Here is a 17288-nt window from a genome sequence, read left to right as displayed (position 1 = left end):
CCCCTAGGTAGTGTATACCAGGTAACTAGAATATTTTAAGCCAAGTGGAAGGCTAGGGATGTCACCAGTGAGTTAAGTTCTTTGGGGAATATCTTGGTAAAGAAGATAATATAGCAGTTATTAGGGTTTCCAGGAACAGTTCTGAATGTAGCCTAATCTAAGCAATTTAGGATGAAATGAGGCGCGTCACTGTTTGGCAGCCCTGCAGTTAGGCAACTAGCCCGAGTTTTGGTGTTTACGTAAAGATAAGTCATTTTAGATTATAATAACATTTAGTGTAGTACTCGTTACATGGTAAATAGATGTACTACTGTGCTTTTTAAGCATACCATTAAAGGTTTCATTTTCTTTATGTAATATAGCAGAAAATGCAAAAAGATCGTACAATCAGATTATAGTCATATTTTCTGTTTATGTTTTGCCACAGAAAATATATAGAATTTTGTTTAATTGTTCTTTGCTCTCTCCAGCAATCTAACTGTAGGGTACCTCTTCACTATATAACTCACATTTCCGGAAAGTGGCATAAAGATTAATTTGTTGTTTCAGAAACTTTGCCGCTGTTGTTTTTGTTTACATACAGTTGTGTATAGGCAAAATTTGTGGACTCATATTTTCGTGTTTATCTGTAATTTAACTCACTTATTCTTAATAAACTATTACATTTATCATGAGTGAAAAGTACTTGACTTTGCATATAATTGTTAGGTCCAAGCTTTGGTGTGACGGGTGCTGTAGTTTTTTCCATGTGGGTGACTGTAGTGGCGTGGGAGTATGGGTAGTAAATGAGACTCATCAGTGGTTTTGTATGATATGTAGTAGAGATAGGAAGATACTAGAACAGGAAAGGAAATTGCCACCCTTCAGGCTGAGTTAGACAAGGCCAGGCGAGATCTTGACAGGTTAAGGAGAGAGAAGGGTAAAGAGAGGCAGGAGGTGGCAACAGGAGGAACAGGCCTAGAACTTTGTCTCACAGCTTCTTAGTGAATGTGGAAAATAGATTTGACCTATTGCTTCAGTTAGAAGCTTGTGAGCCTCATGCAGCTGCAAGTGTAGACAGGGCACAACAAACTTTCAGCAGCAGATTGAAAAGTAAGAATGTAGGGAAATCAGTAAAGAGAAATAACGTGTTGTTGCTAGGTGGTTGCCATGGAAGAGGTGTTGGTCAACTTTTACAGGATGAACTATGATCAGAATACTAGGTCACCAATTTTTGCAAACCTAGTGTTGGCCTGGAGCAGGTGACAGAGGATTTAGGATCACTTTGCAAAGATTTCACTAAGGTATTCACTGTGGTTATATTGGGTGGGCCAGGTAATAGTATTGACAGAGATCCTGGGTACAGTATAGAGTGCAACTTGGCAAAGATTGCATCAGCATTTAAGTATATTAGTGTTGAGTTTGTATCTGTTCTTGGGCGCCATGACCAATCTCATTTGAACACTTCTGTTAGGAGAGTTGATTTGAATTTGGAACGGCTGCTTATGTTGGGTGCAGGGTCACACATTGGTGTGGTTCCTGTTGATTCTCTCAATAGTTGGGATTATACCAGGCATGGCCTTCACCTCAACAGGAAAGGGTAGGGTAAAATGGCTGGAAAAATAGCAGGAAAGTTAAAGGGCGGAGGCACTGTAATGTGTGATAAAATACCAGCGGTTATAGGGTTCAGAAAAGACCCTTTTTTAGGGTAGGGAGGATAGAAAGAAAACAAGTTTTAAGAGGGATTAGGACTGTGACAAACCTTCAGTTTGAGAAAGAAACCAAAAAACATAATTCTAGCTTATTACATCAGCATAAACAACTGCTGGTTAAGAATTTTCATCAATCAGCAGAAATTTCAACTCTACCCATTTTTAACTCACCTTTATTGCACTAAAATATTCAAGGACTGAGAAAGAAAGTTAATGAATTAATTATGTGAATAGATGTATCAGAGTCCTCAAACCCAGTTAACATAATCTGCCTCTCTGAACATCATGTGACCACTGGTATAGAGCTTTTAAGTGTTACAGGATTTATGTTAGCATCTCACTTTTATATAGCAGTAATGGAGAAAGGAGGAGCTGCCATATTCATCAGGAACTGTCATAAATTTAAGAACATAGACTTCCATAATTTTGCCTACAACAGCATATGGATGTATGAGCAACAGAAGTAGAATTTCACAAAAAATTCTTCATAATATTAAGTGTACTTTAATCTGTTCATAAACCACCTTGAAGCTGTACTGGCCCACTTAATAACCAAAAACAAAGAAATAGTGGCTGCTGGTAACTTCAATGTAGATTTCCTTAAAGATTCTCCCAATAAGAACTTATTTGAGTTAGTAACACTGTCATTCAACTTAATTCCCACTGTAAAGTTCCCAAGTAGGGTAGCCAATTGCTCAAAAATGGCCATTTATAATATATTTATAGTAAAGTTCAATGAACAAAATTATATTACAAAACCAGTAGTCTATGGCCTCTTAGACCATGACACACAATTCCTTTGGTTAAATGTTAATACTGAACAGGATATAAAACCTGTTAAATCTGATCTCAAGAGGGTAATCAATAAGTTAAAAATTGATTATTTTAGGACACTCCTCAGGGACATTCACTGGAGTGATGTTTACAGTGCTCATGGTATGAGTGAAAATATAACACATTTGCTAATTAAGTGCTTACCTTATTTGAACACTGTTTTCCCCCAAAACTAACCAAAGTTAGAGCAAAGTCTAAAAAGAAGCCATGAATTACTCAAGGAATAGAGGTATCTTATAAACAAACAGAAAACTATCTGTCAATCCGAAACAGTACTGATGTTGATGCTATAGCAGATTACAAGAAATACTGCAAAATATTAAAGACTATAATATAGACATCAAAGCAAATATATTACAAGGGAAAGATACTCATATCAGATAAAAAAAAGGGGGGGGGGGATATAGTGAAGGAGGAGACAAGTAGAACCAGACATGAAGATGGGCAAATAGCTTTAAGAGTAAATGATACATTGGTGACAGATGTGTATAGTGTTGCAGAACTTTTTAACAAACATTTTATAACTGTTACTGAAAAGTGGGGGTGTTAGGTTCTGTAGATACTATGATGGGATACTTCAGACCAGACATTCCTAGTAACTTCCATAATACGAATTCGACCCCAGCAGAAGTAACGTCCATCATAATATCTTTAAAATCAAAAACATCTAGTGGGTATCACAAAAAATCAACAAAGGTAATTACAGAATGTGATTCTGAGTTAAGTAGCATATTAAACTATCTGTGTAACCAGTTGTTTATCAGTGGAATATTTCCTGAATGGTTGAAATATGTTGGAGTTAAGCCACTGTTTAAGAAGGGAGATAAAGAAATAGCATCAAATTTCCATCCAATTTCACTTTTGTCAACATTATCGAAAATTTTAGAAAAAGTAACGTACAACTGGCTTTATAATCATCTTATCACAAATAACATACAGTCAAAGTTGCAGTTCTGATTTCTGATGAGTTCTGATATTGAGAAGGCCATCTACACTTACAGTGAAAACATACTTAATTCATTAGACAAAAAATTGCAGGCAACTGGTATATTTTATGATCTGTCAAAGGCATTTGACTGTGTAAATCACAATATCCTTTTAAGTAAATTACAGTGTTATTCTGTAACAGGAAATGCTGCAAAATGGTTCAAATCTTATATCTCTGGCAGGAAACAAAGAGTGTTATTAGGATAGAGACATGTATTAAGTATCAGGCATCATCCATATGGGAATAATTATATGTGGGGTCCCATAAGGTTCCATCTTAGGGCTTTTTCCTGTGTATATCAATGACCTTTCATCAGTAACATTACCAGATGGCAAGTTTCTTTTGTTTGCCGATGATACAAAACCTGTGCAATAAACAGCAAATCAAGAGTAGTTTTAGAAAGATCGGCTAATAAAATATTTGTGGACATTAATCACTGGTTCCTAGCCAATTCTTTGTCACTAAACTTTGAAAAAATGAACTACATGCAGTTCAGAACTTGTAAGGGGTGTCCCACGAGTATATGCCTTACATATGATACCAAGCAGATAGAAGAAGTGGACAGTGTTAAATTTTTGGATTACAGCTTTAATAAATTCAGCTGGGAGGTGCATACCACAGAACTGCTGAAGCACCTAAACAAATCTCTATTTGCAATGCAAATTCTGTCAGACATAGGGGATATGAAAATGAAAAAGCTGGCATACTATGCTTACTTTCGCTTCATAATGTCATATGGAATTATTTTCTGGGTAATTCATCAAGTCAACCTGAAGTTTTCCAGGCACAAAAACATTCAATAAGAGTTATATGTAGTGTGTACTCAAGAACATCCTACAGTGGCCTGTTTAGGGAATGAGAGATACTAACTACTGCTTCCCAATATACACTACTGCCCATTAAAATTGCTACACCATGAAGATGATGTGCTACAGACATGAAATTTAACCAACAGGAAGAGGATGCTATGATATGCAAATGATTAGCTTTTCAGAGCATTCACACAAGGTTGGCAACGGTGGCGACACCTACAACGTGCTGACATGAGGAAAGTTTCCAATTGATTTGACCAGTGTTGCTTGGTGAAACATTGTCGTGATGCCTCATGTAAGGAGGAGAAATGCATACCATCACGTTTTCGACTTTGATAGAGGTCAGATTGTAGCCTATTGTGATTGCAGTTTATCGTATCACGACATTGCTGCTAGCATTGGTCAAGATCCAATCACTGTTAGCAGAATATGGAATCGGTGGGTTCAGGAGCATAACACGGAACGCTGTGCTGGATCCCAATGGCCTCATATCACTAGCAGTTGAGATGACAGGCATCTTATCCTCATGGCTGTAATGGATCATGCAGCCACATCTCGATCCTTGAGTCAACAGATGGGGACGTTTGCAAGGCAACACCCATCTTCGCAAACAGTTCAACGATGTTTGCAGCAGCATGGACTATCAGCTCGGAGACCATGGCTGCGATTACCACTGACACTGCATCACAGACAGGAGCGGCTGCGATGGTGTACTCAGTGACGAACCTGGGTGCACGAATGGCAAAACATCTTTTTCTCGGATGAATCCAGGTTCTGGTTACAGCACCATGATGGTCACATCCATGTTTGGTGACGCACATTGGAAGTGTGTATTCATCAACACCATACTGGCGTATCAGCCAGTGTGATGGTATGGGATGCCATTGGTTACACGTCTCGGTCACTTATTGTTCGCATTGACGGCACATTGAACAGTGGATGCTACATTTCAGATGTGTTACGACCTGTGGCTCTGACCTTCATTTGATCCCTGCGAAACTGTACATTTCAGCAGGATAATGCAGTCGTGCATGTTGCAGGTCCTGTACGGGCCTTTCTGGATACAGCAAATGTTCGACTGCTGCTCTCGCCAGCACATTCTCCAAATCTCTCACTAACTGAAAACGTCTGGTCAATGGTGGCCAAGCAACTGGCTTGTCACAATACGCCAGTCACTACTCTTGATGAACTGTGGTATCTTGTTGAAGCTGCATTGGCAGCTGTACCTGTGCACGCCATCCAAGCTCTCTTTGACTCAGTGCCTAGGCATATCAAAGCCGTTATTACGGCCAAAGGTGGTTGTTCTGGGTACTGATTTCTCAGGATCTATGCACCCAGATTGCGTGAAAATGTAATCACATGTCAGTTCTAGTATAATATATCTGTCCAATGAATACCCGTTTATCATCTGCATTTCTTTTTGGTATAGCAATTTTAATGGCCAGTAGTGTATTCATTCCTTAATGAAATTTGTCATTAAATATATCTCACTTTTTCAGACCAAAAGCTCAGTTCATGGAATCAATACTAGAAATAAGAATACTCTTCACAAGGATTTAAAGTCTCTTAATCTTTTACAGAAAGGTGTGCATTATTCAGGAACACACGTTTTCAATAACTTGCTAGCAGCCATAAAAAGCTTAACAACCAATGAAATTCAGTTTAAGAGAAGCTTGTAGGATATATTTATGGTCAACTCCATTGATGAATTTCTCAGTAGAACCATCTCTCTCTCTCTCTCTCTCTCTCTCTCTCTGTGTGTGTGTGTGTGTGTGTGTGTGTGTGTGTGTGTGTGTGTGTGTGTTTACAATCTAACTTCTGCACCATTTCAGTGCAGTAATATGTTCACTGTAAAAAAGTGTTGTAGTAGTTCTATTATAGGTTTATTACCTTATAAATAAAAAAAACATTTTTTTTTAATTCAGTGGATTAACGTGATCTTATTAAATAAGTATTGTAAAGTGATCCTTTCATATAATGTCCATTCAAAAAAAAATTGACGATCATTCCACTTGGGACCTGTGGAAGGTACATTAGCTTAGTTGTTTTAGATGCAAATATTTGGCATGTATTATTGTTTTTCTGACATGTTCTACATCCTGGATGACCTCCTCATTATGGATCAATTGGAACGAAAGTAAATCTAATCTAATCTAAACTGGAAATGTCTCTCGTACAAATGTAAGACTGTTTCACTCTTTGAATAATTTTATGAAGCCTGGAGCGACATTTGCATTGAATGTTTAAATGCAGAGCTTCATCAGTCACTCAACAAACTGGGGCAATCACACGCAGTTGTGACTGATGTGTCACCCTTCACACAACTGCACTACACATGGTCTGTATCTCAATATTTCTGGTGAGATGTTACTTGCACAACTGATTTTGGACAGCATTCAATATAACCATAACAACTGCATACCTAATCCATTTTATTTCCAATATTTTCACTAGGACTTTGCCAGGGTAAATGTTTCAAAAAGTAAGAGCTGCCAAACAACTTAAGGTGCAAGAATAAATGGAAAAACAGAAAACAGCAGCTTGGACAGTACAACGGTTAGCAACCATAATAATTTGGAGTTTTCATTCAAAGCAAGAGAAGATTTTATAATAAGACAAATTAGTTTCTCTAATAAAAACAAGACTTTGTAAAATCTAAAGATATTTCCACACACATTTTATAAATAACAGAACATCATTTGAAAGCCACAGTAACAGAACAGATGCACCTAGAAGAATGTAAGTTAGCATCGCATTACTGTAGTATAATATGTTGATATATATACTAAAAGTGGAATAAAATCCCAGGCCACAGACCTATGCTGAGCAGCTATTTGAGTGAAGAACTTCAGCAATGCACTTGCAAACATACAAGACAGCAGTTCTAATAATATAGGCCACCAACAGGAATTAATCAAATAGAGGGTACTGATAAGACTTATTAGAAGTAACTGGCAAATGACTGTATGTGGGGATTTCAATATAGATAACTCCTCAGTTAGCTAATTAAGAGCACATAAGGTTACAAATATCCAACTTTTGTTTGATCCTCAAAGTAAGATTCAAAACAAGAATAAAATGTCATAATGAAACATCAGTTTATAATTTATTTTTGAATCATACTGTATTTAATAAAATTGGTGAGTGCACCACAATAAATGGTTTTTATCTGTAGTGGTCAAATGGCAGCAGAAAGCATTCCCAACAATCCATGTTCAATTGTTGTTGTTGTTGTGGTCTTCAATCCTGAGACTGGTTTGATGCAGCTCTCCATGCTACTCTATCCTGTGCAAGCTTCTTCATCTCCCAGTACCTACTGCAACCTACATCCTTCTGAATCTGCTTAGTGTATTGATCTCTTGGTCTCCCTCTACGATTTTTACCCTCCACGCTGCCCTCCAATGCTAAATTTGTGATCCCTTGATGCCTCAAAACATGTCCTACCAACCGATCCCTTCTTCTAGTCAAGTTGTGCCACAAACTTCTCTTCTCCCCAATCCTATTCAATACCTCCTCATTAGTTACGTGATCTACCCACCTTATCTTCAGCATTCTTCTGTAGCACCACATTTCGAAAGCTTCTATTCTCTTCTTGTCCAAACTGGTTATCATCCATGTTTCACTTCCATACATGGCTACACTCCATACAAATACTTTCAGAAACGACTTCCTGACACTTAAATCTATACTCGATGTTAACAAATTTCTCTTCTTCAGAAACGATTTCCTTGCCATTGCCAGTCTACATTTTATATACTCTCTACTTCGACCATCATCAGTTATTTTGCTCCCTAAATAGCAAAACTCCTTTACTACTTTAAGTGTCTCATTTCCTAATCTAATCCCCTCAGCATCACCCGATTTAATTTGACTACATTCCATTATCCTCGTTTTGCTTTTGTTGATGTTCATCTTATATCCTCCTTTCAAGACACTGTCCATTCCATTCAACTGCTCTTCCAAGTCCTTTGCTGTCTCTGACAGAATTACAATGTCATCGGCGAACCTCAAAGTTTTTACTTCTCCTCCATGAATTTTAATACCTACTCCGAATTTTTCTTTTGTTTCCTTTACTGCTTGCTCAATATACAGATTGAATAACATCGGGGAGAGGCTACAACCTTGTCTCACTCCTTTCCCAACCACTGCTTCCCTTTCATGCCCCTCGACTGTTATAACTGCCATCTGGTTTCTGTATAAATTGTAAATAGCCTTTCGCTCCCTGTATTTTACCCCTGCCACCTTCAGAATTTGAAAGAGAGTATTCCAGTTAATGTTGTCAAAAGCTTTCTCTAAGTCTACAAATGCTAGAAACATAGGTTTGCCTTTTCTTAATCTTTCTTCTAAGATAAGTTGTAAGGTTAGTATTGCCTCACGTGTTCCAACATTTCTTGGAATCCAAACTGATCTTCCCCGAGGTCCGCTTCTACCAGTTTTTCCATTCGTCTGTAAAGAATTCGTGTTAGTATTTTGCAACTGTGACTTATTAAACTGATAGTTCTGTAATTTTCACATCTGTCAACACCTGCTTTCTTTGGGATTGGAATTATTATATTCTTCTTGAAGTCTGTGGGTATTTCGCCTGTCTCATACATCTTGCTCACCAGATGGTAGAGTTTTGTCATGACTGGCTCTCTCAAGGACATCAGTAGTTCTAATGGAATGTTGTCTACTCCCGGGGCCTTGTTTCGACTCAGGTCTTTCAGTGCTCTGTCAAACTCTTCACAGTGTCTTATCTCCCATTTCATCTTCATCTACATCCTCTTCCATTTCCATAATATTGTCCTCAATTAAGAAAGGCAAATGAAAGTTCCCCATGATGAATGATTAGTCAGTTACACAGTTTACAGGGTGAACAATGGGAAGAAGTTTACCAAGGGCTCATAATAGAAAGTGAAATTTATTTCTTTGTTACAAATATTTTTAGAGCTCCTAGAATCAAGTTTCGTTTTACAATGGACCTGGCACATTTACACTTGAGGCTCTAAAAAAGAATGGCTAACATCTAGAACAAAAATATGTTGTGCTAGCAGGAGAGAGGTTTTTAACGCAAAGCTCTAGCTGTAATCAATATGTAATAATGAACAACAAGAAGTTCCACAAAATTCCTTAGCACCTCATCAAAAAGGGAAAAACTATGTACTATGCACAAAAAAATCAAAATTTTGAGAACAAATGAAGGACAATTTGAAGGATTATTAGGCATGACACAAAGAAACTTGGAAAGGCAAATGAATTCAACTCCCATATGACAGCAGCAGTGCGACAGGTGATATGAAATTCAAATCATTGGCTACCAAATACAATGAATTTCTTTCTGACAGTAGCTTCAAACACAGGAAAAAAAGATCCACCAAAAGATGAAAGAATAAACTTGCTTAGATGGACATTGCATACTCACTGACTATACATCAGTCTTGCTAACTCATCTGTTACAGGTATCTAAAAAATCATGTGGTCACTAAAATATAGTAACCCTTCTAGATGTTGTGGCATCTCAGTCAGAGTACTTAATTCGTGTGCTGACATTGCAGTGACACCCTTCAGTTACATTTGTTAACAGTTGATGTGTCAATGTGTTTTTCCCAAAAGACTTATATATGCAGTGGTAACACCAATAAACAAAAGTAGACATAAGCAACTGACTTCTGGCTATAGAATGATCTCCTTCCTTGCTGTGATCCCAAAACTTTGTGAGAAAGTAACTCAGAACAGAACACTGAATCATGTTTCTGATAATAACCTTTTAACAGCTTTGTTTGACTTCTGTAGAAGCTTCTCTAGTGAGAAGGCAATATATTATCTTCTATTCTCAATTCCAGTTCAATCAAATAACAAAAACTGCCCTATTGGCCTTTCACTTAGGTCTTTGATTGTACGTATACTAAAATTCTGATAGAACAACTAAACTTTTATTGCATAAAAGGCCTCTCCCTTGCATCCCATGTAAACATACACCAATGAGCCAAAATGTTATGATCCTGTTCAATAAAGTATTGGTTCACCTTTTGATTGCTGGACTGGCAACAATTTTTTCCAGCCACTGCACATAGCTTTCTACCCAAGGCAATGGCTATAAATTGTGCTTCATAGCAGAGGTAATTCAACTGAAAATTCTGTGTATGATCTTAAATGGAAGATTTACATCATTATCTTGGGGGGAAAAAATCTGACTGCACAATATTTTTTCTTTTCCCTGAGAGCTAGAGGTGGAGGGGTCGAAGGCCGCCTGCCATTACCCACGGGTATCAGTGTCCTTGGCAGGATTTATATGTTTTGTACAATGCTTACATACAAGTTATCTGGTAAGGCCAAAACTAATATTAAATTAAAGTATTCATTCATATGTCAGCCTCTTGATCCATGTCTCATAAAGCACAGTTCATAATCCCTACATGTGCAATACGCCAAATGAATAAGGAAAAATGTAATCAGATTTACTGAGCTGATACTTTAAAACTAGCTTCCAACAATAATATGCCAATGACAAGCTTGCACACTATGTACACTCTAAGCTTTCTTTGATCTATTCTTGGAAACTAGTTTCACACCTCCTTGAAGGTGTTCTGAATGAATTTAAAGAAACTTTTAATCTGCCATTCAGTAGACAGTTGGAAATTTTACTTGAAGTGGTAAATTTATACTTACATTGATGTCATGTCTGTTGTCAGCCAAACTAGACATGTTTTATTTCTACGTGTCACACAAATCTATCTAATTCAGTTTGGTATTTATGTTGAATGGTATTCATAAACTCATGGTTTCATTATAAGATTTGTGTGTGGGAGGGGAGGGGGGTGGGAGGACAGGGTAAGAGGTCAAGATCCAGGATCCAGGGATATGAAACCTAGCACCATTCCTCCGGTATCAGCTTTTTTTTATTAAGATAATGCACCTTGAGCCATAATCTTTCCTTAAATGAAATAATTAACTCTGAGCACTACAGACATAATCCCAAATATTCATCTTTATTTCCTGCATTAGGTCTTTATCTCTGACTCTCATCCATAACTGATATCACATCATCATCTATCTTCTATGAGTCACGATGCAGTATGCTTGGTAGCAGGGACCATTTCTGATCATGAAGCTGTTAATTCATACTTAGGTAATATACAGGGTATCCATCCTAAGAGTGATCAGGCAATCTTTACCTGGCGTTTCAGAGTGTATTTACAATTTCATTTTTGCAATGTGTAGAGTGCATCAGCCCAAACAAATGCTACAGCCCAAACAAATGCTACTCATTCTATCTCTCATGTGATACCCAATGTCTGTAGAAACCATCAATTTGTTTCCCATTACAAAAAAATCATTTTTAGAGTGGAATTTCATGTATCCATTCAATAGAGCAGTCCCAAATTATTCTAGAGTGATATGCATTTATTGATATGTATAGCACTGCTGCATGTTGGGGTAGCAGTCAGTACAGGCCATTGCCACACTCTTGCTGCTGGAGTATAGGGTATACTTGTTTTACTGTTCCTGTTAACAAATCCTGAAAAAAAGGAACATCACACTAGGCTAATTTGGGACCACTCTATCAAATGGACACCTAAAATTCTGCTTTAAAAATCAATTCAATTATAGTGGGAAACAAACTAACACTTTCTGCATGAAAGATATGATGAGTAGCATTTGTTTGGAATGACTCAAGCTATACAATGCAAAAATGAAATCACAAATATCTGCTGCAACACCAGAGAAAAGGTACCTGACAACTTTTAGGAGAGGCACGTGGCAGATGAGTGATTGAATAGTGTCAGTGACTGTGATAAGTACTTGTCAGTGAAATGTTGTGTTGAGGATCTCGATGACAGAGATGGAAGGAGGGGTGTAAAATGCAGTGCCTTAACTTTAACCTCCTTCTGCTAAAAGTCAACAAGAACACCAATAATTTGTGTGAAAATGCTAAAAATTACACACATGGCTTTCAAGCACATTCTGAGGAGCCACCTCTCATTATCTTATCTCAATTCTGTTCATGAAAATGTATCCATTAACAAAACTGAAAATTGCTGCATTGTATAAATGTTGTCTAGGTACTTAACTTTCTTCTTGAAAGCTAACTGATCTGTAAGTTTAGGAAATATCTGCATTTTTACAGCTGAACTGATAACTCAGGAATCCCATAAGTTTCCATATTCTTATTCATCAGTGTTAAACATGTGAACTGCAGCTGCATAAAGATTTTATATACAGCAATACCATTTTGAAATACCTGTCAACTGAAATTACTGTTTTCAGGGAGCTGAAGTCACGCAAGAGTGGGAATTCAGATGCCAACAAGTTCAACGTACAAGAGTATGTGCGAGAACAGGCACAGCGTGGCTCATGTCCACCATGCAACACGTGAGCTTTCAGGACTGTCGTCTCTGCTGTGTTAACAATGTTTTGTACCTGCTAGTGTGTTGCACATGGACTGCTGTGTCTCTACAACAGATCTGAATACTTAAGACACAATGATATATTATGAATAGCCTTCATTCAGTTGATTTTATTAGTTCGTTGCAACATTGTAAGTTACCAAGCCATAAAAACACTAGTGTACTCTATGCAAATATAATGTCACTGACATTGATAATTGGGTACATTTTCCATGGAAGAAATTAAAACTAAAATCTTGAACACTGGCAATGGATGCCTCCAGATACATTTTGTCAAGGTAATGCTGCTACACTCCAGCACATTCTTTTGTGCAGAACTATTGATATGAAAATAAAAGATACAGAGATTGGAACAATCTGTTTAACATATCAGTAACATTTGCTTTCATCATAGAATGTAATGCTTAGTTACAGAAAATAGTCTCATTCCGTTTAATAAAACTATTTTTATGCCTATAATCCTTCATTCACATCACTAAAATTGGACCAATTATGTCCCACTAGAATAATGTTTGAAATGCTGCAGGGTCATTTAACTAAAACAACTTTCAAATGAGTGCTTCTTCTTTCATAGTGAATAACTGTACTGAGTATTTTTGATAAGCTATTTAGCTTAGTGGGAAACACATCCAAGCAATTAAGCTGATTTCAACATTAATGAGTTTTTTAAATACAAGCCCTTGACATAATTCAGTTTTTAATTCATTTCAGTTCAGATGAATTTATCCTCATTTTGTTAAAGACAATAGGAGTACTACTTTGGGGTGTTATTTAAACTACTGATTCCATGCATTATTTTAAAAATAAACTTCTGAATGCTCAGTGGGTGATAGCTATACATGTTCTATTTTTCATATTTCCAGAGAGAGTATATTTCAAATTTATCCACAAATACATTACATTTTATCTATCAGATACTAAATCCAAAGAGCTCTTCTCCCCCCCCCCCTCCCTCCCCCACAACTAACTGCCCCCCCCCCCCCCCCCGCCCAATCACCATTTCTGATACTTTGTGAATTCAAACATAGTATTCTCAAGCAGAGATCATTTCTCTGTCCACCATCCCCCTCCTCCCACTGCTTGATTAAAAACTAGTCTCAGCTGTTGCAATATACACCCTGCATTTTATTACATCCTTTTTATACTGACATTAGCAAATAGTACATACAGTTATTATTTAATAGTGCTCTAAAAATATTTTAGCTAAACTATGTCAGCTTATACTCATATGAAGCTCTTACCTTTGCACCTGAATTATTATTTCTCATAGTTAATTTCAGTTATGAGGTTTTATGACTACTGTCTTCCACCACTCTTTATGTTTCTTATCCTGACATTCAAATGTAAATAACCATAAAATTCTCTGTATTATTCACAATAATTATGGACATGCAATGTTACTCATTATTTTCATGTACACACTGAGATTTGGTCTCACTTCACAATAATGTTACCTTTGAGATTCATGGTACTTGCTTACTGTCTAATTCTTTGAAACCATGCAGAAGTTTCTGTCTTTGTTAAAACTGTGTGTTGTTTTCCCAGTAGGGGCTCTGAAATATACTGACTAATGAAGCCACCTTCTTCTTATGAAGGAAATCTGTCATACAATCCACTATCAAAATTGGTAATCATGTCTGCACTTCCATACTAACAATTTATTTTCCCCTGTACTTAAAAGCTATTTTCCTTTATTACATCTTTTGCCTGTGTTACACTTTTAACTTATTCCATTGTAACAGGAATACCTTTTCCCTTAGAGCCATTACTAGATGCACTAAATCAAATGAAAAAGTGTAAAATGAGAAACTAGAAAAGTCCATTAATATTGCCAAGAAATGAAGCAGCTCATACCAAATTGAAGACAGTGCTCAGTGAATACTCCCAAGTCAAAATGGTGCTCTCTGTGGGCATAAACTAGTGATAACTGCTAGTTTAAGAAACTTCCAGCAAATATATAAACAAAATAGCCATGTGGCACTAGTCCTTAGGCTACATGGCTACTCTCTTCATATATTTTCATTATTTATAACAAAAATAGACCACATCAAGCATAAAAACATTAGTGAGGGCCAAGTGTAAAATTAACTGCCAATTTCAATTCTAAAAATTTAAAAGAGTTCTACACAAACCATTAATCATACAGGAACAATTGAGACAGTGGCTGGGAAAAGGGATATAGACAGAAATCATGTTTTATGCTTCAAAATTTTCTTTTCTGTTTATAAAATTATTTCATTTATACCCCACTATAATTCTTGTGTTCTGAGTTAAATATAAGCTTCCTTATTAGAATAAGTTCAGTTTCTTGACATTTATATAATTATTTCATTAGAGCATGAGTCTTTAAAAAACTCTTTCTGCCCAGCAAATACTGTAATAATTGATTACGTAATAAAAAACCTGTAAACAGAAAATTATTTATGCAGATAATGCAATTTATTACTGAAGTTGGAAATGAACACTCTTTTTATAAACAATACTATTGCTAACAAATGTAATCAGTTATTATCTACAAGACATGTAAATCACCTTCATTATCAGATATACTTGCTTCTGGAGTAGCTGGGTACCTTTACACTACAAAAGTTTCTGTTCAATCTTGCATGGTCAGTGAACTGGCATAAGTCTTGAACATCCTTTATCTCTGTTGCATTTACCAACACTGGGGAACAATCATTGCACTGAACTGATTGAAGTGTTTGTATGTCAGATACACAAAAAACAGAAATGAACATAACTTAGTGTGTAAGTTCCTGAAGCACATAATGTTCCATCTGTTTTGTACTGTAGCCATATTCTGAATTTATCTAGAAAAAGGAGTCCTGTAGAAAGAACTTGCTCATTAATCCATTCCAGGCTCTGATTATGTTGTTGTTGTTGTTGTTGTTGTTGTGGTCTTCAGTCCTGAGATTGGTCTGATGCAGCTCTCCATGCTACTCTATCCTGTGCAAGCTTCTTCATCTTCCAGTACCTACTGCAGCCTTCATCCTTCTGAATCTGCTTAGTGTAGTCATCTCTTGGTCTTCCTCTATGATTTTTACCCTCCATGCTACCCTCCAATACTAAATTGGTGATCCCTCGATATCTCAGAACATGTCCTACCAACCGATCCCTTCTTCTAGTCAAGTTGTGCCACAAGCTCCTCTTCTCCCCAATTCTATTCAATACCTCCACATTAGTTATGTGATCCACCCATCTAATCTTTAGCATTCTTCTGTAGCACCACATTTCGAAAGCTTCTATTCTCTTCTTGTCCAAACTATTTATCGTCTACGTTTCACTTCCATACATGGCTACAGTCCATAGAAATACTTTCAGAAATGACTTCCTGACATTTAAATCTATACTCAATGTTAACAAATTTTTCTTCTTGAGAAATGCTGCTCTGATTATATCAGCATCAAATCAAGCATTGGATGGTGGAGATTAGCATAAACTGATTGCTTCAAGGTATGGCTTAGCTGTAAGAATAATGGTTTCCTTCTTTAGAGCCTATGATAAAATTTCTAATGCACAAGGAGAAAAAGTGTCCACATATTGGGAAGAGAAGAAGTATAATGACATTCCATATGAACAACAAGTAATGATGGCCAAATTCTTATTTTGCCCACACGCAGCATTAGTAAGAAATATTATGTTTGAACATGTACATCTACAGCAGTCTTTTGTACGAGTGCCTGGTAATATTCAGCTTTGATGCCAGAAAAGTTTTGGGCAGCATTGAATTCTATGGCAAGACATCTCTCACTGTCTTTAGCTTCATCTAAAATTTCTCTTTTGATTTCAAAGTATTTTTCAATCTTTTTCTTGTGAAGTAAGTGTTCAGCTCTGCAGCTGTCATGAGGACTATGTGCAAGTTTCCTCTTACAATGTGAACAATAGTCACACGCATCATTTTTAGATTCCTAGAATGACAATCTACATTTCTGTGTAAAGAGTTTGAAGTATGTGCTTTATTTCATAGTAATAGCTTTTCCATTTTGATCCTTAAAATATTTCCTGAACATTTAACATTTAAACCTGGATCATCAAAATAATAATAGATTTACTTTGACAGTAATGACTTCTTTTTTTGTACAGGTGCTTTGTCATCAACTCCCATATATTTTGACCAAACTCAATGGCCTGTTAGCATGAGCACCTTTTGCTTTCTCAAAAGATTTATTTAGCACAACTTTCTCCTGAATGCAGGACACTCTCTTTAACACCGACCTTAAGTAAAGTTAATAAAAATTAGTGACAAATTTTGACTTCTGTTCCTTGCAGATATAGCCTACATGCCAAGACATGTGATCAATTCTTTGCAGTACTTAGAGGTATAGTTTTTGGTTCATTACTTATGATAAAATTAGCTTGTATCATATGTTATATTTATGTAGACCCACTTAACTAAAACCTTTTGAATAATTATTCTTGATATTCTTCATTTAAATGTTTCTTCTTGCAATGTTCGTCTGGCAACAGCGCTTTATACATGCAAATATGTTTGCCAGTGTTACCTTATTCAAAGTAGTAATACATTGTTTGGCTATATTAATCCAAAATTCTCCCCTTTTCAGTTTTCTTCAACTGT

General features: G+C 36.5%; 1 protein-coding gene across 3 annotated transcripts in view; it reads left to right on the top strand.

Moving 5' to 3' along the window:
• LOC126466830 (ras-related protein Rab-37-like) overlaps window positions 1-13484 on the top strand; it is a 338533-nt gene extending 325049 nt beyond the window's left edge. Inside the window, exon 6 of one of the 3 annotated variants that reach the window (XM_050096415.1) lies at window positions 12573-13484. In XM_050096415.1, the coding sequence (XP_049952372.1) occupies window positions 12573-12681 (109 nt within the window). In that variant the 3' untranslated portion in view covers window positions 12682-13484. The remainder of the gene's footprint in view (window positions 1-12572) is intronic. The other 2 variants (XM_050096414.1, XM_050096413.1) reach the window with 2 other exon arrangements.
• Window positions 13485-17288: the final 3804 nt, after the last annotated feature.

The sequence above is a fragment of the Schistocerca serialis genome, chromosome 1 (assembly GCF_023864345.2).
Source record: "Schistocerca serialis cubense isolate TAMUIC-IGC-003099 chromosome 1, iqSchSeri2.2, whole genome shotgun sequence".
NCBI lineage: Eukaryota > Metazoa > Arthropoda > Insecta > Orthoptera > Acrididae > Schistocerca > Schistocerca serialis.
Note: the sequence above shows the minus strand (reverse complement) of the source record. Positions and strands in the feature narration are given on the sequence as shown.